General features: G+C 35.4%; 1 protein-coding gene across 1 annotated transcript in view; it reads right to left on the reverse strand.

Annotated features, from left to right (window-relative positions):
• The window catches only part of LOC114334784 (sodium/potassium-transporting ATPase subunit alpha), a 196,377-nt gene that overhangs the window by 66,888 nt on the left and 101,687 nt on the right, over positions 1-27,802 (reverse strand). The window contains exons 3-7 of the mRNA XM_050652786.1: positions 19,088-19,260; positions 18,570-18,737; positions 9,602-9,731; positions 4,755-4,991; positions 4,429-4,674 (exon numbers count right to left, since the gene is read on the reverse strand). Of these exons, the coding sequence (XP_050508743.1) occupies positions 4,429-4,674; positions 4,755-4,991; positions 9,602-9,731; positions 18,570-18,737; positions 19,088-19,260 (954 nt within the window). The remainder of the gene's footprint in view (positions 1-4,428; positions 4,675-4,754; positions 4,992-9,601; positions 9,732-18,569; positions 18,738-19,087; positions 19,261-27,802) is intronic.

Here is a 27,802-nt window from a genome sequence, read left to right on the forward strand (position 1 = left end):
GATAAGCAAAAAACCAAAACCTGATCGACAGTTACGGGTGAATAATTGACCATAATATAGATAGGTCTGGTTCCTGCGTATGAAAAAAAAGTTGATTAATAGCAAGCTGAAAATTTGTTAATAGCTTAAGGGTGTCTAGTCGGATAAACTTTGATATATGGGAATACTGGAACTGGGGCAGTTTTAATTGTGGAACAGGTTAAAAATTTGGAACGGTCAGACCACGAAAACGGCACATTTATTTTGTCCGACAGAATAGGCTTAAACTCTCCGAACAGAGATAAAACTCTAATGCAAAAATCAGACTGCTATTTATCACCTGTCATAATTCCTGTCATTGGACATATTCTACATGTTCCACTCATTAAAACGCCCATTTGGTGATAAATAGCAGTCTGATTTTTGCATGAGAGTTTAAGTCTGTTCTGTCGGACAAAATACATGTGCCGTTTTCGTGGTCTGACCGTTCCAAATTTTTAACCTGTTCCCCAATTAAAACTTCCCCTGTTCCAGTGTTCCCATATATCAAAGTTTGTCAGACTAGACACCCTTAAGCTATTGACAAATTTTCAGCTTGCTATTAATCAACTTTTTTTTCATACGCGGGATCCAGACCTAAGAATTTTCGTATACCTTGGCACCAACGTAAATGCAAAATGGGAACAGGGCACCAAAATTAAGGCGAGAATAGAATTAGTTAGAGCAGCATTTAACGATATATATGAAAAAGCTCCTGATATGCAAGGATTTATCTCTTACTTTAAAACTGCTACTAGTTAAATGCTACATTTATCCCATCTTAGGTACTATACAGTGATGAGCACGCTTATAACCGGCAAAATAGCGCAAAAGATGGAAAACATAATACATTGCGAAACAAAAAGAGATGAAACTAGTGGAGGTGTAAATGATCGTTATAAACGTATAAATTAACATTAGATTACATAGTTTCCCACCTTTAGACGTCTGTGACAGGAGTATTTTATAAAATTCTACTGTCACAGTGACAGTTGTCATACTCCTCTGATACGTCTAAAGGTAGCAAACTATGTAATGTAATGTTAATTTATACGTTTATAACGATCATTTCCATCTCCACTAGTTTCATCTATTTTTTTTTACACACTTTCAATTTCTTTGAGAACATACACCTGTTTGCCGGTTTGACCTTTTTTTAGAAGTGTGTACAAGTCATACAGTCTGTTTCAATTCATCTATTTTTGTTTCGCAATGTATTATTAGTATGGTATAACTAGACCCAAACCCAGACATCCAAAGTGAAAGTTATCCTCCAACACCAAATTGTTCTATAAGGTCCACATAATGTTCAGAAAAAAGTCACACCATTTTGAGCGTCGGGTTTGGGGGAAGAGGGGGGAGAAATCGGAAAATTCGTAGTTTTTTACGTTTTTCGTCAATATTTCTAAAACTATGCGGTTTAGCATGAATAACCTTCTATACAAAAATGTTCTACATTAAATTTGAAATAAAAAAGGTCCTATGCATAATCCTTCTAAAATGAACGGTTCAAAAGTTACGGAGGTAGTATAGTATAATTGGTCCAAAAAAAGGCCTAACCCAGACATCCAAAGTAGAAGTTTTCCTTTAACACCAAATTGTTCTATATGGTCCGCATATTGTTCAGTAAAAAGTTACACAATTTTGAGAGTCCGGTTTGGGGGGAGATGGGGAAAACTTGGCAAATTGGTAGTTTTTTTACGTTTTTCGTCAATATTTCTAAAACTATGCTTTAGCAAAAACAATGTTCTATACAAAAATGTTCTACGTCAAATTTAAAACAAAAAAGGTCGGATACATAATTGTTATAAAATCAACGGTTTCAGAGTTACGGAGTGTAAAAGTGGAGGTTTTCGATACTTTTTATATTCTTTGGGCAATTTATAGAAATTTTCTTTAACAGGATTGTGTTTTGTAAATAAAATTTGCTACTTCAGTGGCCGATGATACGTTAGTGATAAGCCCTTGAATAAACGTCAACCTCACCACCCAAAATCATCATCAATTGAAAACCTCCACTTTTCACCCTCCGTAACTTTGAAAGTATCGAGAACCTCCAATTTTCACCCTCCGTAACTCTGGAACCGTTGATTTTCTAACAATTATGTATAGGACCTTTTTTGTTTCAAATTTTATGTAGAACATTTTTGTGTAGACCATTGTTTACGCTAAAACATAGTTTTAGAAATATTGACGAAAAACGTAAAAAAACTACTAATTTTCCGACTTCTCCCCCATCTCCCCACCAAACCGGACGCTCAAAATGGTGTAACTTTTTACTGAACAATGTGTGGACCATATACGAGTAGAACAATTTGGCGTTGGAGGAAAACTTTTACTTTAGATGTCTGGGTTAGGCCTTTTTTGGATCAATTATATCATACTACCTCCGTAACTTTGGAAACGTTCATTTTAGAAGGATTATGCATAGGACCTTTTTTATTGCAAATTTAATGTAGAATATTTTTGTATAAAAGGTAAAAAAACTACGAATTTACCGATTTCTCCCCCTCTCCCCCCCAAACCCGACGCTCCAAATGGTGTGACTTTTTTCTGAACATAATGTAGACCATATAGAACAATTTGTTGTTGGAGGATACCTTTCAATTTGGATGTCTGGGTTATGCCATTATTTGGATCAATTATATCATACTACATATATGTTTTCCATGTTTTGCGCTATTTTGACGGTTATTAGCGTGTTCATCACTGTATAGTATGGAGACCTGGACGCTGACAGAGAAGCTAATGAAAAACTAAAGGAATTCAAAATATGGGTGCACCGACGCATTTTTCGTATATCCTGGACGAAGATGGTACATAGAGATGGTAGCATAGAGATAATCCACATAATTGGAAAAGAAAAAGAAACCGTGAGCACAATTAAACAAAGAAAACTTGAGTATCTAGGCCACATTTTAAGACACGATAACTATTGCCTACTTCTATTGTTTATCCAGTGAAACAGATACAACAAGCGTGGGCCAGACAAGAGAAGAGACTTGTAGTTACAAAATCTGTGGAAATGGTTGAGGCTAACATGAGTCAAATTTTTTAGAAGTGCCGTAACCAAGATCAACATTACTATGTTAATAGCCAACGTTCACAGCGGACAGGACACCTGAAGAAGAAGAAAATTATAATAATAATAGTCTCCCATTTTATACCGTTGACGCGGCTTTGGGATTATAGCAGGGTAGTCTGCTATATCTAGGGCCTACGGTATACAAGGAAGATAATAGGACCAGTGCTACGCTTCAACCGCCTATTATTACCCCTGGCTTTACCCAAGATACTCATTTTATTCAGGCTGAGTCGACCTGGGGTCTATATACATTTTAAAAATGTGTAGTTGTTCTTGCCGGCACTACGATTTGAACCTCGGCCTACCAGCACTCGAGCCAAGCATACTACCGCCTGAGCTACGCCGGCCCAGAAAATTCCAAACCAACAAGATTTAATTAGGCTTTACAAACTGGGGAATCAGATTGTAGTTATTACATAGTAGTTGTTGCTCAGTAGTAAATCAACAAAAATTATTTTGGGGAGAGTCCTGTGTTGCCCTGGGTAACATCCAGGTATATTTTTAACATCAGATGATTTTTATATAAACATGTAAAACAACTTTATCATTTACATTTAAAGGGTTTTTACCCAATACATTTTGGTGGCTCAGGCATGCAATTTTTGGCTTTTAAACACTGATGATGGATTCCTTAATCCGAAAACGTTTTGTATTGTGATCCTTATTTAGGGTATTTTAATATAAAAAAGGTCAAACCGGCAAACAGGTGTATGTTCTCAAAGAAATTGAAAGTGTGTAAAAAAAAACTTTTAATAATCAGCTAAGTACTTTCAGCACATAACGTGCCATCATCAGAGCTTCGTCCTCTTATAAATCCTTCATAGAAGAGTAATTGTTAAAACTCACATGATAAATCATGGATACTGGGCAAAAACCACAGATATTGGGTATAAAACCCTTAAAATTAAAAGTTATCACATCTAAATTCTTTTTTTATTTTAAAATTACAACATATGTTGTAATTTTAAAATAAAAAAAGAATTTAGATGTGATAACTTTTAATTTTAAGGGTTTTATACCCAATATCTGTGGTTTTTGCCCAGTATCCATGATTTATCATGTGAGTTTTAACAATTACTCTTCTATGAAGGATTTATAAGAGGACGAAGCTCTGATGATGGCACGTTATGTGCTGAAAGTACTTAGCTGATTATTAAAAGTTTTTTTTTACACACTTTCAATTTCTTTGAGAACATACACCTGTTTGCCGGTTTGACCTTTTTTAGAAGTGTGTACAAGTCATACAGTCTGTTTCAATTTATTTTAATATATACCTTTTACAAAAAGCTTGGTATTTTTTTTAATTATTTCTTCCAATAACTTACTTTCTGATTTATTGTAGTCCTTCGCATGGTCCTGTTGGATGGTAGAATCAGCATCCATAATTTGATTGTAGCACCAAAAATGGCACACCGTCATTTTATTCTGAGTGAGAGTTCCAGTTTTGTCGGAACAGATAATGGAAGTGGAGCCCAGCGTTTCAACAGCTTCCAAATTCTTTACAAGGCAATTTTTAGCTGCCATCCTTTTGGCAGTTACTGATAGGCAGACAGTTACTGTGGCAAGGAGACCTGATAACATAAGATACGTAATTAGACATACTTAATGCAAAATACTAAAATATAAAACAATACTACTTCAAAAAACTTACCTTCAGGTACATTAGCGACAATAATTCCTATAAGAAACAGAGAAGCTTCAATCCAAGAATAGTTCATAGCTAGAGCAGCTGATCCAAACACAAAACCAAGGAAACAAGCCCACACACTGATGATTTTCATGAAATGTTCTAATTCTCTAGCGATTGGTGTTTTGTTTGGTTGCAGACGGGCTGTTAGACCAGCGATTCTTCCCATTACTGTTCGGTCACCAGTCTCACAGACGATACCTAAAAGATGAAAATATTATTCTTTGTATTCTCTAATTTGCCACGTACTCATTTAAACAAACATATAATTAAAAGCCAGAGATACAGGATGCAGCCAGAAAGCAGTTTATTAACGAAAAGTCTTTAATTTAAAATATTGTTTATTATATTTTTTTTTCAATTATTTTAATTATGTATTTAAAAAGTAGTAAACTTTGTATCTAGGGCTTTTCGTTGTTTTCCTCGTTTTGCGAGAGATGTCGCTAGATAGCGTCTCAAAAGGTGGAATCATTGTATCGCGATGGTTTCCCTTAAATAGGCAGGGTAGTTAATGTTCGCTTCCGAGTTGTGACTGCATAGCTTCACTGATGATACATGGGATGCTGAAATAGCTATATGGAGATGGTGGTCCAACTCTGAGTCGAATAAAAACAAAAACTGCCTTTATTATTTTTCATCTTTACTCAGAATTGAGTATTTAGAAACTATCTTTCGGTCCTTTTCCTTGACGGAGAGAAGGTAAATGCGTGGCCAAAGTGTCCTATTTGCTTTCTCCTATATTCGTCGTCTCTTGTGCTTGTATATTGTAAAAGCCAGAGATACAGGATGCAGCCAGAAAGCAGTTTATTAACGAAAAGTTTTAGATTTAAAATATTGTTTATTATATTTTTATTTCAATTATTCTCATTTTTTAAAAAGTAGTAAACTTTGTATCTACAGCTTTTAGTTGTTTTCCTCGTTTTGCGAGAGATGTCGCTAGATTGCGTCTCAAAAGGTGGAATCATTGTATCGCGATGGTTTCCCTTAAATAGGCAGGGTTGTTAATAGGGGAGTGCATTTAGATTTTCACTTCGGAAAAAATCAAACAAGATAAAACTTTTTGTAATTTCATTAAGAAATGTTTAATAAACAACATATCAAAAAGTTCTACTCGAGAAGTGGGTGCTTCATTTTTTATTAAACAAATGAACAGCGAAGTTAGATATTTTTTTAAATAACTCCGAAAATATAATTTTTAGAAAAAAACTGACTTGACCATTGAAAAATTCAGAAAATTTTACAAAAAAAAACCTTATATAAAGATTTTTCTAAAGTTAAATTTCTAGCTTCTGTAATTTTTTATTTATAACGCTAAAGTCACCCTTCTCACACACATTGGCGCACTGTAAACTAACGTTGGAAGAACTGCACGGTTGAGTTTTTTTAATGTAATTCTTTAACTGATGGATCAAAAGAAATATTACAAATTGGACATGAAAGAAGATGAAATAAGCTATCTTATGGTTGTAATAAAAAGAAATAAAATGTATAGACGTAAGTACGGTGTGGGCGGAAAGTGAGCCTTACATGAATTTTGTTTAAAAATGATTTAAAAATGTGTAACTAATACAATTTTACTTATAAAACTCTCAAATTTGCACAACTTACCTCTCAATCATCTGACTAAACGATGTTTCATTCAAAAAAAATTTCAAAAATTTAATTCAAATAATACGATGTCTCAAAAAATGTAATTTTTGAAAACTTCGTAGTTTTACAGAATTCCCACCACTTTAAGACGGTATTAGTCAAGTTTGAATAAATATAATAAAATTTTTTTGTTATTTTTTTAAAGCTTGGGATGTAATCTTTAAAAAACACTGAATTATTTTAATTTAAAAATGAAATAAACAATTTCTTTTTGAGAAAACTTAGAAAGATAACAAAAATGTAATACAAAAACCGAAAATTACCAACTGAAAAAATGTATATACAGAGTGATCAAAACTTTTTTCTGTAAAAATTACCTAAAATACATTTAATAATAAGCTTCAACAATAATAAATGTTCAACAAAAATTTTTTTTAGCTCATACAGTATGTCTGCGTAACATGAAACCTATTGATAACTTTTTTAATATCAGTTTTACGAAAAAAAGTTATTCTTTATAAAATACTCTGCATCATATATAGCATAAGATGCAACCATCAAATATCCAATTTTGTTAATTTTGTACGAGGTATGTCAAAAAATATGAATTTCACTCAGGAGTAAAGTATCTTTATATTTCACAATATCGAAAATGTTTATAAAGAAAAGTTGTTTGGAATTAAAAACTATGTTTCAATATGTAATTATATCCTTCTAATCGAAAATTTGTTTTTTTTAAATATTCTTTCTAATACATTTTAATTTTTAATATCATTGTGAAAATTATTTGTTTATCTTTTTTTTTAAGAATGAAATTCCATATTTGTTTGATTGGATTCTACTTGTTTTTCATTTAAATATCCGCCACTTTAGATCCCCCATTTTGAAATTTAAATTTTTAATCTTTAATTCAGATTCAACAACCTGTTAAAAATAAAGACAATAAATGTTTTAGAAAAATGTTCTTTCTTATGTTCTTTTTAAAAAAATCCGCATCTTGGATCCGCCATTATAATGTTAACATTTAAGTTAGGCTTATCAAAACTCTCAAAAATAAATATATGTAGAAATAAATACATTTTATAATTTAAATTATCCAGATTTGATTCAGGTTCAGCAACCTCTCAAAAATATCCACATATATGTAAACAAACTCGTTTTATAAAAAAAATCGGATTTTACAACTACTTTTTAAGGATTTTTAGGAAAAAAGCCGCCATTTTGAATCCGCCATTTTGAATTTGCAAATTGTAATGTCAGATTCGGGTTCAGCATAATCAAAACTAGAATAAAAACATTTTTTATCAAAATATAATGTTGAATTCACCCATATTCTTAACATTATTTATACAAAACAATTGTTATTGTTTAAACAATTAATAAACAATTAGCGGCGAAATTTGTGAGTAGAACTTTTTACTTTAACATATTTATAAACTAACAAAAAAACTTTTAGAAAAATATAACCTTGTTTGATTTTTTCCGAAACATTGTATCTTTTCGTTCTAATTGCACTCCCCTATAATGTTCGCTTCGGAGTTGTGACTGCATAGCTTCACTGATGATTCATGGGATGCTGAAATAGCTATATGGAGATGGTGGTCCAACTCTGAATCGAATAAAAACAAAAACTGCCTTTATTATTAAACATATAATTAATTACTTCTTCTTCTTCCTTCTTGTATGTAGGCTTTGCAGGCTCATTCTTCTTCAATTTTAGCCTCCTAAATTGTTTAAATTATCCCCTTATCTTTTTCTTGGTCTGCCAATATTTCTTCGTCCATTTGGTGACTTATCTCGTGCTATTAGTACTATCCTATCCTCTGCCAGTCTACTAATATGTTCGTTCCACTCCTGTTTCCGTTTTGTCACCTATCCATTTATGTCTTTTACATTGCATGATCTTCTTATGTTTTCGCTTCTCTCCCTATCCAACAGACTTTTCCCTGATATTCGTCGGAGTATTTTCATCTCTCTTGTTTCTAGTAGTCGTCTCGTTTTAGATGTGTCAGGTCTAGTCTCCGCTGTGTATGTCAATATAGGTCTAATTGCTGCTTTATAGATTCTTGCCTTTGTGTCTTGTCTTAGGTGTTTATTCTTCCAGATTGCGTCATTAAGATATCCCGCCGCTTTACTTGCTATTAAGCTTTGTTGTCGTAGTTCCTCTTCAACATCTCCGTAACTGGTTATATATATTCCCAGATATCTAAACCTTGCTTCCTGCTTTATTATTTTCCTATCAATTTCAATTTTACATCGTAGTGAGTATTTAGATGTCATACATTTGGTTTTTCCTGCTGATATTATCATATTGTATTTCTTGGCTGTTGTATTGAAGATGTGTGTTAATCTTTGGAGATCGTCTTCTGTCTCGGCGATTAATGCGGCGTCGTCTGCATAGCATAATACTTGGATTTCTTTGTTCCCCCTTCTGCAACCATGACCTTTACGTACTGCTTCTATTATTTCGTCCATTATTATATTAAAGAGGAGTGCGCTTAAGGAGTCACATTGTCTGACTCCGCTTTGTACTGGTATAAACTATTATTGCTAATTGAAGATTAGTAGCAATAGTAATTAAATTATAATTAATTACTATTGCTACTAATCTTCTTCTTCACGTGCCTTATCAGAATTATCTGACGTTAGAGATCATCATTGAGAATGCTTCTCGATCTTCTGCAATATGGAATATTAATTGTCCGGCATTTGATATCTAAGTACATTCACAAATATTTTTTAATCAAGAAACTTGTTTTTTTCCTTAACTTCTTCGGTCCTCTATTTTTCCTTTAAGGATCAGTTTTAGTATTCTATATCGATTTTCTCTCACTATATTGTCCAGATAAAACATTTTTCGGTGTTAAACAGTCTTTAGGAGTTCCCTCTCTTTGTTGACCCTCCTTAGTAGTTCCTTATTAGTTTTTCTTACTCTCCAAGGTATCTTTAGCATCCGTCTATGAATCCTTATTTTCAGGGCTTCAATTATATTCATGGCCAATAATTTTGGTGTCCACTCTTCTGTAGGTACCATACAAAAGTAGGGTAACATACCAAACGTAGCAATTAACCATTCTTGGTCTATGTTCTAAACTGAGATGGTGATTGCAAAGAAATAATTTCATTTTCATAAAAGTAGTTTTAGTCATTCTATGTCTGGATCTAGTTATACATATAAGATATATAGAAAATAGTTTTTTTTAAATCCTTTATACGCTTACCTCTTGCGGTTCCTTCTACAGCATTAGTGGAGAAAAAGGCAAAATTCTTAGTTTCTAATATGTTGTCACTTGAACAATCAGTTCCGCGGTATTGGGGTTCCGATTCACCTGTTAAAGCTGAATTATCTACCTGTAAATTAAAAATTGTCAGTAAACGCATGCCATTACGTGCTTTTTAATGTCAAGTCCGACCGCAAGTTGACATGCTCTTTGGTGTGGTGACGCAGGTGAAACATGGTGAGAAAAACTGCTCACCACAAATTGAATCACAGTTTGCACCTACTGTTCTTAGGTGATGTGTTTCTTTTCAGCAGAGTTCATGGATCTTACCTCCACACACCGTGACAATCTGCGGATTGAGAACTGCGTAGCGCAGGATCACGGACCGTGAAAACTGCGTCACCCCACTTTCTGCGTACCATTTCTGTTTTCTGTACCATTTCTGTACCAACTCACGAAGCTGCGTGTCAACTTGCCGCTGGTCTCTTGGACACTTTCAGATACTTCGCTTCGGGTAGACTCTCTTTCATATGTATAACATAATGTAAAGCGTAAACAGTATTATTAATGTACAACGTACTTTAAAACTTTACAAGTATGACAAGTGAGAAGTGGCTTGATGCGCGTTGATTACATTTTATATATAACGTAATTCATTTCGTCTCTGACCGTCAAGTGGAAGAGATCGAGATCCTAACGTTAAATTCACCGCAGTGCTGTCAAAGACTTAAATGTTACTTTGAACAGAAACAGATACATTTTGGAATTAACACGGAAAGTTAGGAAATGATAATAGGAAAATAATTGACGCCTTCGAGATATGGTAGAGAAAAATGCTTCGGATCTCATGGATAGAATACAGAACAAATCTCTCAATCCTCCAAGAGCTTAACATTTGGACTCTCCTCTATGTAACTCACAGGCGTCTTGTTTCGGACATATTGCAAAAATAAGTAATGATAATCTTGAAAAATTTATCATTTCGGGAAATGTTGAAGATCACAGAGGCAGAGTTTGCTCACTCATTCGATGGACAGATCATGTGCAAAAAGACAGTGGCAAGACATTCTCAGAGTCCATGAGGGCAGCCTAGGATAAAAGCCGATGGAAAGAGATGGTTGCTCGTGTTGCATAAAATAAGGACAGTAATGAGGAAACTACTAGAGAGAAAGAAAGTAATAAGTTATTTATTATTAAAGATATTTGGATTTGTGCTTTTTAAAACATGATTCTTACTGTAATTTGATTGTTTTAAAATATTCTTACTTTTGTTAAATTAAGTACGTGTACTATTTTGCCGCTATGAATGTGTATATCAATTGTTATCATATAATAATATGGTAACTATAGCCATAATACGAGTGCCAAATGATACTTTGTTTAAAAAAAATAATCCAAATCAGCCGTCCATCAATCATAACTGAGTATAACCAATTAATTATCGAGTATGTAATATCTTATAGCCTATCTATAAATAATAGCCTATCAACGTAGGACAACCTCGGCCTCGATACAACCAAACCTGTGAAATTAAAAACTGAATAAAATTGACATGTACGCTTTGCGTCAAACTGAGTACGATATTAATTTAAAACAAATCTACCAATGTATGAAAATAAAATTTTCGAACAATGCGTGATATGTAATATGTCGATGTTGAGATTAATGCTAAGATATAAACTTTCCAATGTAATTATTCGAGCCAAACTAGGAATATGGATGCTGTAGGAATGTTGACACAGACGGCTGGCCACAGACGAGCGACTGTGGCCGGCCACTCTGTGGATTCACAAAAGTAGTTTCCGATGATTGACAGTTGGTTTTTATGTTGAGTGGAAGTTTGTTCAAATGATTAAAAACTTTGCCGGCTAATATTTTTTTAAAAAAGTGTGTTCGTCAAAATCAGTGTTTGTAATGTCCATACTTTTAAATATTTTATAAAATTTCAACGCTTTTGAAAAAATACCAATAAATTCCATAAATGGAATTAAGATGAACCAGACAAAAACAGCTACATCACAGAAAGAAGTACATAAAAAATCAACCATTACATCTGGTTCCTACAGGCGTCAAATAGTTTGATACAACCTAACAACTGAGTGAAAGAGGCCCTTAAGGAGATGATGACATTAAATATATCTAAACATGTTAGCTTGCAACCCCCTTTTAACTGATATCTTATCGTTTTGTTTTCAACAACAAACAATAAAACCTTTTTTGGTCTAGGATGGGACCCCACTATTTAACATAAATAAACAAAAAAGATTGTGAGTATTTGTTTTGTTCAGTTCAAATGCACCAAATGTATAGGGGTCCGGACGAATAATCCCCGAACAAATAATCCCGGACAAAGAATCCCCACAAACTACCCCTGTACAATAATCCCCAGACAAAAAATCCCCACAAAAAATCCCCACAAAAAATCCCAACAAAAAATCCCCACAAGTAATCCCCACAAATAATCCTCGGACAAACAATCCCCGGACAAAAAATCCCCACAATAAATCCCGGACAAATAATCCCCACAAATTTTTTTGGACAAAATATCCCCACAAAAAATCCCGGAAAAAAAATCCCCAAGAAATATTTGCTTCCGAATAGGTCTCTAAAAGTTTTCCCGTGAATGCAATCGACGCAAGTGTTTTTCAGCCTGAGAGTTATAGCAATCGCCATGAAACTGATTTTCGGTACGAAAATAATATTAGTAATTAAAATCAAGCATGAATTATTGTAATTTCGATTACCAAATTTCAAATTCCAATTATAGTGTAGGAAATAGAGGTTGAACCTTGCAAAATGGACATAAGTCCGGTTTTATTTTTTTTCTAGTAGATAAAGGGGTGCTTATTATAAGACTAACTTTTTCTGAAAAAATTTCGCCCCGGAACCCCCTTTTTCACCCCTTTAAAGGGGGTAATTTGTGGTTTTTGCGGAACGTAGCCCTTCCTGTACCTTTTACAAAAATGTTTTTTATAGAAATATGAAGAGGACTATATTTTCTATGATTTATTTCCCGACAGCATATGTCTATCATCCACCGTTTAGCGGGGGTGGCGCCCCAAAGTTGACAAGTTTTTAAAAAAATTGTTTTTAAAAAAAATATATTTTTCCCTAACTGTAACGGAAATTAGAAAGAAATCCTGCGACAATTATTCACAACTAAGTGACTGATTTTTTGGTATGGGTTTCACTTAAGGGTAATTGACCTATTTTTAATTACAGGGTGTTACATTTTAAAAAATCCCTTTTTATACCATCTGAACCGTTTATGCTAGAGTAAAAAGACTTTCAGCGATTACCGACGTACTGGTGCTATTTACAAATTTGTATAATTTACCCCCATTTTTTCCTCGGAACCACCCCAAAAAAAAGAAGAATTAATAAATAAAGTTATTCTCTTGAAATCCTTCACACACAATGCCCTTTATTAATATGCTTCATATATCATTTTGTGCACGTTATTATTACCCATGCATGGACACCAAAAACAATTTCCTAGTGCAACCCCTGTAGCCAAAAAATAAATAAATAAAATGGGGGTTGAAACTTATTTTTTGTTTTTTGCTTTTTGATCCATACGGGCATTTGCTTCATCAACAGTGCTTTTCAAAAATATATATGGTCATTGCAACATTCCTGCGGAAACCACCCCTATCCTTGAAAATATACTGCAGAGACTACCCCTATCCCTTGGCGAGCATGTTTTTACGATTTCTTCATTACTTATGCATTATTTTTAAACAAAACTTATACAAGGTTAAAGACCACTATTTACTCTAAAAATTAGGTTCTATTCATTTTTTTCGTATAAGCAACCTTTACGGCACAGTAGCGCCGTAAACGTCGTGATATGCTTGGCGGGTCCCAGTTTTTGTTTTTTATTTCGTCACTTGTTTGTTTTATTGATAAAGTACTTATGTAAAATAAAACAACACAGTGTAAGCTACAAATTATGACCTATACACATTTTACATTCTTTGCCCCCCAAAGCCACAGTGGTGGCCCACAATCAATTTTTGCATATTTTCGCCACCTACACGCATTTTATTTCATTAATGCTACCTTAATAGCACAATATTCACCCTTAAGTGGTCGCTAAGCAGTGGCAAATCCAGGGAGGGGTGATGGGGGCGATCACCCCCCCCTCAAACCAAAAGTGATATTATATTTAAAGATTATAAAAATATTCATTTATTTTTATAGAAATACTTATTTTATTATTTTTATAATGATGGCGTCCTTTTTATGTTTTAGCGACAGTGGCGGATCCAGCATCGTTAAGGGGCGTGCAAATTGGCTAAATTTCTATAAAAATAAATGAATATTTTTATAATCTTTAAATATAATATCACTCTTTGTGTGAGAGGGGGGTGATCGCCCCCATCACCCCTCCCTGGATCCGCCACTGCTTAGCGACCACTTAAGGGTGAATATTGTGCTATTAAGGTAGCATTAATGAAATAAAATGCGTGTAGGTGGCGAAAATAGGCAAAAATTGTTTTTGGGCCACCACTGTGGCTTTGGGGGGCAAAGAATATAAAATGTGTATAGGTCATAATTTGTAGCTTACACTGTGTTGTTTTATTTTACATAAGTACTTTATCAATAAAACAAACAAGTGACGAAATAAAAAACAAAAACTGGAGCCCCCCAAAGCATATCACGAAGTTTACGGCGCCACTGTGCCGTAACGGTTGCTTATACGAAAAAAATGAATAGGACCTAATTTTTAGAGTTAATAGTGGTCTTTAACCTTATATAAGTTTTGTTTAAAAATAATGCATAGGTAATGAGAAAATCGTAAAAACAGCTCGCCAAGGGATAGGGGTAGTTTCTGCAGTATATTTTCAAGGATAGAGGTGGTTTCCGCAAGAATGTTGCAATAACCATATATATTTTTGAAAATCAGAATTGATGAAGCATATGCCCATATGGATCAAAAATCAAAAAACAAAAAAAAATTTCAACCCCCATTTTATTTATTTATTTTTGGCTACAGGGGTTGCACTAGGAAATCGCTTTTGGTGTCCATGCATGGGTAATAATAACGTGCACAAAATGATATATGAAGCATATTAATAAAGGGCATTGTGTGTGAAGGATTCCAAGAGAATCACTTTATTTATTAATTCTTCTTTTTTTGGGGTGGTTCCGGGGAAAAAATGGGGGTGTATTATATAAATTTGTATATAGCACCAGTACATGGGTAATCGCTGAAAGTCTTTTTACTCTAGCATAAACGGTTCAGATGGTATAAAAAGGGGATTTTTAAAATGTAACACCCTGTAATTAAAAATAGGGCAATTACCCTTAAGTGAAACCTATACCAAAAAATCAGTCACTTATTTGTGAAAAATTGTCGCAGGACATTTTCTTAATTTCCGTTACAGTTAGGGAAAAATATATTTTTTTAAACACATCTTTTTTAAAAACTTTGGGGCGCCACCCCGCTAAACGGTGGATGATAGACATATGCTGTCGGGAAATAAATCATAGAAAATATAGTCCTCTTCATATTTCTATAAAAAAATTTTTTTGTAAAAGGTACAGGAAGGGCTACGTTTCGCAAAAACCACAAATTACCCCCTTTAAAGGGGTGAAAAAGGGGGTTCCGGGGCGAAATTTTTTCAGAAAAAGTTAGTCTTATAATAAGCACCCCTTGATCTACCAGAAAAAAAATAAAACCCGACTTGTGTCCATTTTGCAAGGTTCAACCTCTGTTTCCTACACTATTATGAGTTTTTTCAAAAATCACAAAAAGTTAAATATTTTTCGCACTCTGCTTTGAACAACTCTGTTCAAAATATTGCCTGTTCGTGATGTAACTGCTGATCCTGAAAACGATAATCTTAAATGTGTAATACCAAGAAACCTGTCTTCGTGAGTCTTTGCGTTTACTATTGCCTTCCATGTTTGTCGGTCTTTGCCACTATTTCCCATTGTCTTAATTTCATTTTCTCCAGATCTTCACTGACTGCATCTTTCCACCTTTTTCTAGGCAGTCCTACATACATTTTCCTTGAATTGAATCATAAGCCTGTTTGAGAACTTTAATCTGATACACGTCTTAATTATACTCCCAATACTTTTCAAGCATTTGTCTAATATTTGATTAACAGTCGATCTTCCGGGCCTGAAATCACACTGGTCACACATTTGCGTCGATTTCGGGATATTTTGGAATCTTGGGGATTTTTTGTGTGGATATTTTGTCCAAAAAAACTTGTGGGGATTATTTGTCCGGGATTTTTTGTGGGGATTTTTTGTCCGGGGATTATTTGTGGGGATTATTTGCGGGGATTTTTTGTGGGGATTTTTGTCTGGTGATTTTTTGTCCAGGGATAATTTGTAGGAATTTTTTGTTCGGGATTATTTGTCCTAGCTTCAATGTATAATAAAATGTAAATATAAATAGAGAAAACATTGCTTACGGGATTTATTCTTTTCGATAGGGCTACCTTTTTTAAAATCAGAAATAAATAATTCAAAGATGACGTCCCACGCTTTTCCTTTTAATGCCCTATAAATATGCCCTCGGGTTCTTGTATTCCATATAGCCGGTCTGTTTTGCACTTCAATCAAAAACCGTTCCAAATCGAAATTCATTTTAGGTGTTCACCCTATAAACTCTCGTAAACATCTGCGGCAGCTACAAAAGTGGTCCATCTGAATGGGTCTTGCCACTAGTGGACGCCACTAGCAGTGAGGCTCGGCGACTGTGGTTGGCCACAGTCGCTCGTCTGGGGTGCAACGTCCACTCAACATAAAAACCCACGGTCAATCATAGGAAACTACTTTTGTGGATCCACAGAGTGGCTGGCGACAGTCGCCCGTCTGTTATGGCGCTTTTACCGTGGGTTTTTATGCGAGCGACTGTGGCCGGCCACAGTCTCAACGTAACAACGAATTGTATGCCACACCTGCCATACGATGACACTTCCACCGAGGAACACTCCATCACAGCTGCTGAGCTTCGACAATGCAGCGCATCACCCTGCCTTTCGCCTCTTTTGTCGTGCGACAAATATATGAAAACATTGCAACGCAACGCAGCGCAACGTACTAATGGGGCCTCGCCAAGCGCGGATCTAGAAATTCATAATAGGGGGGGGGGGGCAGACTTACCTCAAATAAATATTATATTTTCCAGATTTAGCCATACGACTCACACTTGCTCTAATCATAAAATACACTATATAATCCCAGATACCTATGGTATCAAAAGGATTGATAGACAATTCACGACTATTAATCTCACTGGTCGTTCTTTACCATAATGTTCTTTACTTTTCTACCATCAATGCACATTTGAAACGTGACATTTCATGAGATAAGGTTTATACCCAGTGTAATGTATTTGCATTTTAAAATATAATTTTTGAAGTTATACTTCTTTACCGGCGATAGAGGGTAAATTTTTATATGGGAAAACCTAGCGACCAGGCGCATGCGCATTATAACTTTGTTCTTATTGGATGTTCAAATGACATGTCAAAAATTATTCAATATGGCGGCTGTGGCACAGCTGTAGTTAGATTATTTATGGTTGTTGCGTTTTAAAATTTGTGTGAAAAGAAACAACAAACAAAAGTTAGTTAATAGTTATACTGCCTTTTTAAATAGTTTTCATATACCTATATTTTTGGACTTTTGGACTATTTTGGACAAGGAAAACTCATTCTAATTTGGTAAGTAGTTTTTATTATAATCATATTGTAATTATACATTTGGATTAGGTTGAAATACATACATTTATTTTCTCAAGAATGCGGATTTTAGAGAGAAATCCCAAATTAGGTTCGATTTTATTTTTAAATTATGATTTTTTGGCGTAGATTTATTTATCTAGTAGGTATGTAATGCTTTGATTTACATACTTAATTTGATTACCAACAAAAGTTCTACCAATCTTAATCTAATATATTGTTTTCTTACTGTTTTGTTATATTTTTATATTTTCTTCCACAAAATTTAAACTACATAATTTAATTTTCAAAACAACTGTCAAACAGTAAAAAGTTCAGTTACCGTATTTTTCCACATGATAAATAATGTGGGATTGGACGAGTGAGTCTACGCTTCGATTACGAGTCAAAGCGGCACGAAATTCACGGGTTCAATTCCCGATGCAAGTTTTATTCTTTTATTTTTTTATGCATGTTATGATTGTAAGTATATTTGTTATATAATTTTTTTTTCAGAAAATGCGTATTTAAAATTTTTGCCAACAATTATTATCGTTCAGAAATCATTTTTTCTTTGTGGCATTTTTCAATGTGTTTGTGTGCGTTTTATTCTTTTATTTTTTTAAATTTTTGGTATTGTCTTAAAAATCACATAATATCTAGTAGAAGTATAACTTCTTACGTGCGTACAAAGTACACACACATTCTTGTTTTATTTTTTGAATTGAGAAAAATATTTCCGTTGTTTATGGTTCCTCCGGTACCCAAACAAATGCGCCTGCAGATTATTTTTCAGAGTTTTATTAGATTTTATGGCTTATTTCAATTCTTTGGAAGCGGCTGTCGTGTAATTTAGTGTTGTACTGATGGCTTAAAGTTTAGAGTTAACAGAAAAAAATAATAAATAATAAAAAAATACTTATATACTAAATACAATAGGCGGGTCCATGGATCCGTTGACCCCCCTGTATCCGCGCCTGGGCCTCGCCCTAGGGTATTAAAAATCAGAAAATGGTAACATATCGCCAGAAACATAATGGCGATAAATCTTGGAGGCAGGATCCACAACAGGATGCCCACAATCAGGATCCACAGTTGATGATAGCGATGGGATTATTCATTAATTATACGAGAATATTTAAAGATATAGAATATGAAAGAGACATAAAATACAATAAGTAGTGGTGGTATTTTAAGGTGGTTTGGTTATTACAGTTCTTATTTATTCATAACAGACCTTTCTATATTTTTTCGAGGAGCTATTATCAATTCTTGAAATTTACCTTAAATCCTTGACTATGAATTATTCTAATATCAGCTGGTATCCGATCTCCAAACTTCATTTCTACTAGATCACCTACTACTATCTCCTTGGAAACAATGGTCATTGTTTCTCCTCCTCTTATCACAGTTGCTTTTGGGGGAACCATGTTAGCAAATGATTCCATAATCTAAAAAACATAAAGCTTTTAAGTATTTTACAAGAGATTATCTAAAAACGTATCAAGTTAATAAATGGTGACTAATAGCATGATGTGTTTAACACCTTAAGTGGTTTATTCTTCTTGGTGTGTCTATCCGTGACAAATGTTGGCCGTCATCATGGCAATCTTTATTATTTGCAGCAGCGTGGAAAACCTGTACACATGTTGTGTTCTGCGGTTCTTTAACCAAGTTATGAGGTTATTTAACCAGGATGTTCTTCTTCTTCTTAGACTTTGTTTTCCAAATATTTTTCGAGTTCTGATAATGGTTAGTACCTACCTCTCTGTTTTTCCCCATAAATTAATATCTAACTTACCTTTTGACTTTTGTGTTCTTGGGAATACATAAAACATCCAGTAACAACAACTACTACAACAAGCACCAATCCTAATATAAGATTATCTGTATCTGTTTCTTCTGTTGTAACTTTTCTAATAAGGCAAGCAGTGAAGCAAAGGCCGGCTCCTATCCATAATAATAACGAAAAACCTGAAACAAAAATAAAGTAATATTATTCAATATAGCGCTTTTATAGGCCTGGATTCCGCGTACCAAAAAAAAGTTGATTAATAATATGCTGTAAATTGGTTAATAGCTTAACGGTGTCTAGTCGGGCAAACTTTGATGTATGGGAACACTGGAACCGGGGAAGTTTTAATTGTGGAACAGGTTAAAAATTTGGAACGTCAGACTACGAAAACGTCCCATGTATTTTGTCGGACAGAACTTCCAATTGATTTGTTACCCTTTCATTAAACTCTCATGCAAAAATCAGACGGTGTTTCAATAAGTCCGACACGTAGAACATGTCAAATGACAGGAATTATGTTGGTGATAAATAGCAGTCTGATTTTTGCATGAGATTTTAATGAAAGGGTAACAAATCAATTGGAAGTTCTGTCCGACAAAATACATGTAACGATTTCATAGTCTGACGTTACAAATTTTTAACCTATTCCACAATTAAAACTTCCCCTGTTCCAGTGTTCCCGTACATCAACGTTTGTCCGACTAGACACCGTTAAGCTATTAACAAATTTTAAGCTTGCTATTAATCAACTTTTTTTTGGTACGCGGGATCCAGGCCTATTAGTAAAAACGTAGGTTTGAGTAAAAGTATAATAAGGTGTCATAATTTTAAAGTGCTTTCTCCTCAATGGAGGTTGGCTACTACAATTGCAAACTCCTCTCTATCTTCATCAGTTCAACATTTAGCCTTGTCCATTGTCGGATGTTTCTTAGCCACCATATTATTCCTAGTCCCCTCTTTTTCCCTCGATATTTCCTTTCACTATAAGTTGACCATATTGGTACTACTTATTATTTCTTAGTATGTGGCCTAGTCATCATCATCATTCTCTTTACCTTATCCCTATGCGGGGTCGGTTTCCCTAATTGCATTTCTCCATACAATTCTATCTTGGGTCTTATCAATATTAATCCCCTTTACCAACATGTCCTGCCTAATCGTCTCCCCCACGTCTTCTTTGGTCTTCCTCTCCTACTCCTTCCAGGAATCTGCACTTCAGCAATTCTTCGTATTGGGTGACTAGCGTCTCGAAGTTGAACATGACCAAACTATCTCAACCTATGCTCTCTCATTTTGGCATCAATTGGTGCCACACCTAGACTTCCCCTAATATACTCATTTTTAATTTTATCCTTTTTTGTCACTCCACTTGTCCATCTAAGCATTCTCATTTCCGCCACATGCATTCGTTGTTCCTCTTTCTTTTTCACTGCCAACATTCAGTTTCGTACATCATAGCCGGTCTTATGGCTGTTTTATAGAATTTTCCCTTCAACTTCATTGGAATTTTCCTGTCACACAGCACATCACTCGCTTCCTTCCACTTCATCCATCCAGCCCTAATTCTACTGCATGCATCTCCATCTATTTCTCCATTACTCTGTAATACCGATCCCAGGTACTTAAAACTATAGCTTTTTACAATCAGTTCACCATCCAAAGATACCATTTTATTTGTAGTAACTCCATCTTTATAAATGAACAATGCAAATACTCTGTCTTTGTCCTACTAAGTTTTAAACCTTTTTCCTCCAGAGCTTGTCTCCACTGTTCCAGTATTTGTTCTAAGTCTCTTTCACTATTTCCTATCAACACGACATCATCAGCATACATTAAGCACCATGGACTGTTACCCTGTAGTTTCGCTGTTATCTGGTCTAAAACTAATGAGAATAAATACGGACTAAGCACCGAGCCTTGGTGCAATCCTACTTTCACATGAAATTTATCAGTCTCTTCCACACCTGTCCTAACACTACTTAGTCGTTACTCCCTCATACATATCCCTCACAATCTTTACATATTCACCAGGGACTCCTTTCTTATTGAGTGCCCACCACAGAATCTCTCGAGGAACTCTATAATATACTTTCTCAAGATCAATGAATACCATATGAGCGTTTGTTTCTTTACTCCTGTATTTTTCCATTAACTGCCTTATAATGAAAATTGCATCTGTTGTTGATCTGCCCTGCATAAAGCCAAATTGTCTTTTTTACTTCCTTTTCGTGAACTAGTATTTTATTATTTTCATCTCGGATACATCTAATCTGATTAAAATTTTTGCTTTCTTTGCTCTCTGTTTGGCTATTTTATATATCTTCGTTTCGCCTTCCCTGGTACCAAGTTGATCGTATAGGTTTGAATACGCTTCTGCTTTGGCTTTTGCTATTGCTACTTTCGCTTCCTTTTTCGCCACCATATAGTTTTGAAGATCTGTGTCGGATCGGGTTTCTTCGCTTTTTATATAATTTTTCCTTCTCTTTTATTTTTCCTTGTACTTCGTTTTCGTTTGACCACCACCAAGTCTCTTTATCCTTAAACTTTTTTCTTGACGTTTTCCCAAGTATTTCAATAGCAGTCGCTCTAATACTACTGGCCATTTTTCTCCAAATTGTATTAGGGCTTCCATGTTCCAACATATTTTGTCTACTATTATTTCCCTGAATAGACCTTCTTTCTCATCTTTTAGCATCCACCACTTGATTTTTTGTGGTCCTCTCTGAAAATTTAGCTTCACTTTTTACTTCAATGTCCAGAACAAGCAGCCTATGTTGTTAGCTTACTGTCTCACGAACTATTACCTTGCAGTCCTTGCATTCACATATGTCTTCTTTCCTTATCATGACATAGTGTATTTCGGATTGATGTTGTCCACTTTTGTAGGTAATAAGATGAGTTTCTCTCTTTTCAAAGAATGTGTTAACAATCGCCATATCTAGTGCTCTTGCTAATTCAAGCATATCATCTCCAGCTTCATTTGTAGTTCCAAAGCCTAATCCCCCATGTATTGCTTCGTATCCTGCCTTGGCTTGGCCCACATGTGCATTGAAATCACCGCCTATTATAACTTTCTCCTCTGACGGAGTATCACAGGTCCATGTCACCAGCCCCCCGTTTTTCGATTTGAGGGTCAAAAAAAAGCTCATTCGTTTGTATTGCGTTAGTACTGGATTATATCACCCTTCATTCGTTTGTACTGCCCCCACCCTTTTAAATCTGCCTGGAGGGGCTGGTGACATGCCATCCCCCCCTTTTTCGATTTGAGGGTCAAAAAAAGGTTCATTCGTTTGTATTGCGTTAGTACTGGATTGTATCACCCTTCATTCGTTTGTACTGCCCCCACCCTTTTAAATCTGCCTGGAGGGGCTAGTGACATGCCATCCCCCCCTTTTTCGATCTGGGGGTCCGGGATGGGTATGTTCGTTTGTACTGCGTTAGTATCGGATTGTATCGCCCTTATTTTGTTTGTACTGCCCCCACCCGTCTAGATTGGCCTGGGGGGGCCAGTGACATGCTACCCTGTACTCTGCACTTTTTGCCTTCTAAATGTCGAAAATAGGCTATTTCGTTTGTACTGCGTTAGTACTGGATTGTATCACCCTTCATTCGTTTGTACTGCCTCCACCCTTTTAAATCTGCCTGGAGGGGCTGGTGACATGCCATCCCCCCCTTTTTCGATGTGGGGGTTCGGGATGGGTATGTTCGTTTGTACTACGTTAGTATCGGATTGTATCGCCCTTATTTTGTTTGTACCGCCCCCACCCGTCTAGATTGGCCTGGGGGGCCAGTGACATGCTACCCCCTCTACTATGCATTCTTTGCCATCTGAATGTCAAAAATAGGCTATTTCGTTTGTACTGCGTTAGTACTGGATTGTACCGCCCTTATTTTGTTTGTACTACCCCTACCCTTCTACATTTAAAAGAGAGAAGGATTAGTGCTAGGAGTAAGGACACAAAATCAGCCAAACATTGCACATAGTAACACCGTGGGTGTAAAATTTGGTAAATTCGTCAAAAATGAAACGAATTAAATTTTGAAACTGAAAAACAGGCTTACAAGCCACTCGCCACTCTCCATGGGGAATGGAAATTTACCCCCTCAGATGGATCTCGGAGTAGTAGCGATTTGAAAAATGGTACATGTATTTGTTGGAGATATTTTGAACACCATTTTCAATCAGAAATCAGAGCAGCGACCTTGTCTTTTCCTACTAGGAAGAAATTTATCCATCCCCTCAATAAATTTTACAGTTTCAGACGCTATCGATATGATTATCAAAGATCTTATGCGGCGTATTCCGAAATGCACTCTTCGTTCTACAATTTCAACCTCTCTGGATAACTGATTAACTGAAACATACATACGGCAGAATTCATTGGAATCGAAAATTATTAAAAGTATGTATTTGGAACATTAAATGAAAAGTTCCCACAATCAATATCTTTCTTACCATCTAATGTCAGAGACCAGATAACAATAATTGCAGCTGCTATGTTCTGGCAATTTGTTTTCTAGAAAGGTTTGTATTGTTCATTTATGACTGCAATAAGATTCAGAATTTCCGTAGGTATTTCATTATTTGTAAAATAAATATAGTGTCAAAAACTTGCTTATACATTTGACGCACTGTCCGTCAACGTGTTAATTGACTCTACAGATTCAGTGCCAAAACGAGACATTTTTATAGAAAAATATTTGCAAGTATATTAAATGCCAAACTGACCTATTAAATAAACAATGACATTGCAATTTTCGATTTCTACTATGGAATTATCGCTGTATAGACCAGGGCGGATCTGTTTTGAGGTGGATGTGAGAGGTGGCATTCCGATTTTTGCAGATAAAATTAGGTAACAACTTCAGTAATTAAAATTGACTTACGCTTCTTCTCAAATATGTTTGGAACATTATTAAAAAATTTTTAATATTTAAAAATTTCGAAAAACATCATTTTTTTCAACTTTCATTGCCTTGTAACTTAAAAACGATTCAGTTTGGAACAAAGTCATAGGGGAAATAAAATAAAGATAATTGAATTTTGTATGATATACGACACGACTGCTATAAAATATTTTAAATGATTATCCTTTCTGCAAAAATAGCAATAAATACAAAATAAGAGGGCAAAATAAGCCTCTTTTTATTCAATGTTTTTCAACCACTTTGGTTGCACTTAGAACCTTCGTATTTTACTTAGAAAGTTCTTACAACATACTCAATCCGTCCACCACTTTTATTAAAATCGACATAATAGATTTTGCATAATAATTTTGCAATCTAAATTTTTTTAGGAAAAGTTCAAATTTTTTAAAAACTTTCTGAACAAAAAGTAGACCTGTTAGAAGTTTGCTAATTTTTTTACATATCGAGAGGTACTTTACCAATCCAATACACCTTACAAAATTAAAATCGGATTATTTAAGGCGGCCTCAGCACTGTTTTAAGGATATAAACAATTTTTTTGCTTATAAACAAATATAGTGAGGACGTTTGAGTTGGAATAAATTCATTTTCTCGAGGAATGGGCAACTCTGGAGATAAATCCCTAAACAGGTCGATTTTATATTTAAATTATAATTTTTGGGATATCTATCATACTACTAACGTCATCCATCTTGGTGTGATGACGTAATCTATGATTTTTTTAAACGAAAATGTGGGTCGTGTGCTAGCTTATTTGAAACATTATTCAATTCTCTATTTATTACATAATTATTTATACAGGGTGCCCAAATTTTTTTTTTAATTAATTGAGACAAACAGAAGAAGAGTATTTAATTTAGTTAATTCGAGATACATTTTACTGTTGTCCTAAAACAGAAAAAAATGTTTATTTGATAAATAACAGAAAAATGAATTTATTCGTATTTATTAACTCAAAGGTCCTCACTGTATTTGTTTATAAGCCAAAAAATTGTCTATAACTTTAAAACATTGCTGAGGCCGATTAAATAAACCAACTTAAGTTCTGTAAAGTAGGTATTAGATAGGTAGGGGCGTATCTTTATATGGCAAAAAAATGAGCAAACTTCTAAATAATGGTCTACTTTTTGTTCAGAAAGTTTATAAAAAATTTTAACTTTTTTAAAAAATTTAGATTGCAAAATTAATATGCAAAACCTATTAAGTGTATTTTATAGTCGTATATCATAAAAAATTCAATTATCTTTATTTTATTTCCCTACGACTTTGTTCCAAAATGAATGGTTTTAAAACGATTGAAAAGTTTTCAACAGAGAGGTTGAAATTGTACAACGAAGAGTGCATTTCGGAATGCGCCGCATGAGATCTTTCATTTTCATATCGATAGCGTGTAAAACTGTAAAATTTATTGAGGGGATGGATAAATTTCTTCCTGGGAGGAAAAGGCAAGGTCGCTCCTCTGATTTCTGATCGAAAATGGTGTTCAAAATATCTCCAACAAATACATGTACCATTTTTCAAATCGGTAGCGTAGAACTACTCCGAGATCCATCTGAGGGTGTAATTTTCCATTTTTCATGGAGAGTGGCTTGCAAGCCTGTTTTTCAGTTTCAAAATGTAATTCGTTACATTTTTGACGAATTTACCAAATTTTACACCCGCGGTGTTACTATAATAGTTTTGGCTAATTTTGTGTCCTTACCTCCTAGCATTAATCCCCCCTGTTTTAAATGTAGAAGGGTAGCATGTCGGCTGGCCCCTCCAGGCCAATCTAGACGGGTCGGGGGCGGGTACAAACAAAATAAGGGCAATACAATCCGATACTAACGCAGCACAAACGAACATACCCATCCCGGAGCCACCGTGATCGAAAAAAAGGGATCCCGCCCTCCAGTCAGATTTAAAAGGGGTGGGGGCAGTACAAATGGATGAAGGGTGATACAATCCAGTACTAACGCAGTACAAACGAAATAGCCTACTTTCGACGTCAGGATGGCAAAAAGTGCAGATTAGAGGGGTAGCATGTCACTGAGACGATGGGGGCAGTACAAACAAAATAAGGGCGATACAATCCGATACTAACGTAGTACAAACAAACATACCCATTCCGGACCCCCATATCAAAAAAGGTGGGGATGGCATGTCACCAGCCCCTCCAGGCAGATTTAAAAGGGTGGAGGCAGTACAAAAGAATGAAGGATGATACAATCCAGTACTAACGCAGTACAAACGAAATAGCCTATTTTCGACTTTCAGAAGGCAAAAAGTGCAGAGTAGAGGGTAGCATGTCACTGGCCCTCCCAGGCCGATCTAGACGGGTGGGGGCAGTACAAACAAAATAAGGACGATACAATCCGATACTAACGCAGTACAAACGAACATACCCATCCCGGACCTTCAGATCGAAAAAGGGGGGAATGGCATGTCACCAGCCCCTCCAGGCAGATTTAAAAGGGTGGGGGCAGTACAAACGAATGAAGGGTGATACAATCCAGTACTAACGCAATACAAACGAATGAACCTTTTTTTGACCCTCAAATCGAAAAAGGGGGGGATGGCATGTCACCAGCCCCTCCAGGCAGATTTAAAAGGGTGGGGGCAGTACAAACGAATGAAGGGTGATACAATCCAGTACTAACGCAGTACAAACGAAATAGCCTATTTTCGACTTTCAGAAGGCAAAAAGTGCAGAGTAGAGGGTAGCATGTCACTGGCCCCCCCAGGCCAATCTAGACGGGTGGGGGCAGTACAAACAAAATAAGGACGATACAATCCGATACTAACGCAGTACAAACGAACATACCCATCCCGGACCTTCAGATCGAAAAAGGGGGGAATGGCAAGTCACCAGCCCCTCCAGGCAGATTTAAAAGAGTGGGGGCAGTACAAACGAATGAAGGGTGATACAATCCAGTACTAACGCAATACAAACGAATGAACCTTTTTTTGACCCTCAAATCGAAAAAGGGGGGATGGCATGTCACCAGCCCCTCCAGGCAGATTTAAAAGGGTGGGGGCAGTACAAACGAATGAAGGGTGATACAATCCAGTACTAACGCAATACAAACGAATGAGCTTTTTTTTGACCCTCAAATTGAAAAAGGGGGGGCTGGTGACATGGACCTGAGTATCACTCAGGATGTCTCCTAATTGGTCATAGAAAGCTCTTCTTTCATTCTCACCCAGACCTGTTTGAGGAGCATACACACACAACATTCAATACCTCTTTATCAATTATAAATTTCACTGTCAGCATTCTATCACTCGTTCTTACAACTTCCACTACGTTATCTTTCATTTCACTATCAGCAATTATACTAACTCCATTTCTAGTGTCACTACTCCCTGCATACCACAATTTGTATTCTTCAGCTAGTTCTTTCTTCCTTTGTCCTTTCCACCTAGTTTCTTGAATACAAGCAATTTGAACTCTCCTTCGTTTGAGCGTATCCACTAACTCCAGACTCTTACCTGTAAGACTACCAAGATTCCACGACCCTATCCTGATTTTTCTAACCTGCAATGGTGTTCCCCTGAGATAGTCCTCACCCGGAAATCCGAACGGAGGCTCATTTTACTTACGGCATATTTTACCTCAGGAGATGCCATCATTTCAGTATAAGTTTTTATATCATTGGAGAAGGTCTTTTCATTATTATGGCCCGAAAAGATTTTGTTTGGATATTTGATGCCTGAATACCTTTTCTATCAGCACCATACCCTGCCATGCACGTTTAGCCAATACACCACCAATGCAACCAAAGTGCAGTATTACCCCACGCCCGCCTGCAT

This window comes from Diabrotica virgifera, chromosome 6, assembly GCF_917563875.1.
Source record: "Diabrotica virgifera virgifera chromosome 6, PGI_DIABVI_V3a".
Taxonomy (NCBI): domain Eukaryota; kingdom Metazoa; phylum Arthropoda; class Insecta; order Coleoptera; family Chrysomelidae; genus Diabrotica; species Diabrotica virgifera.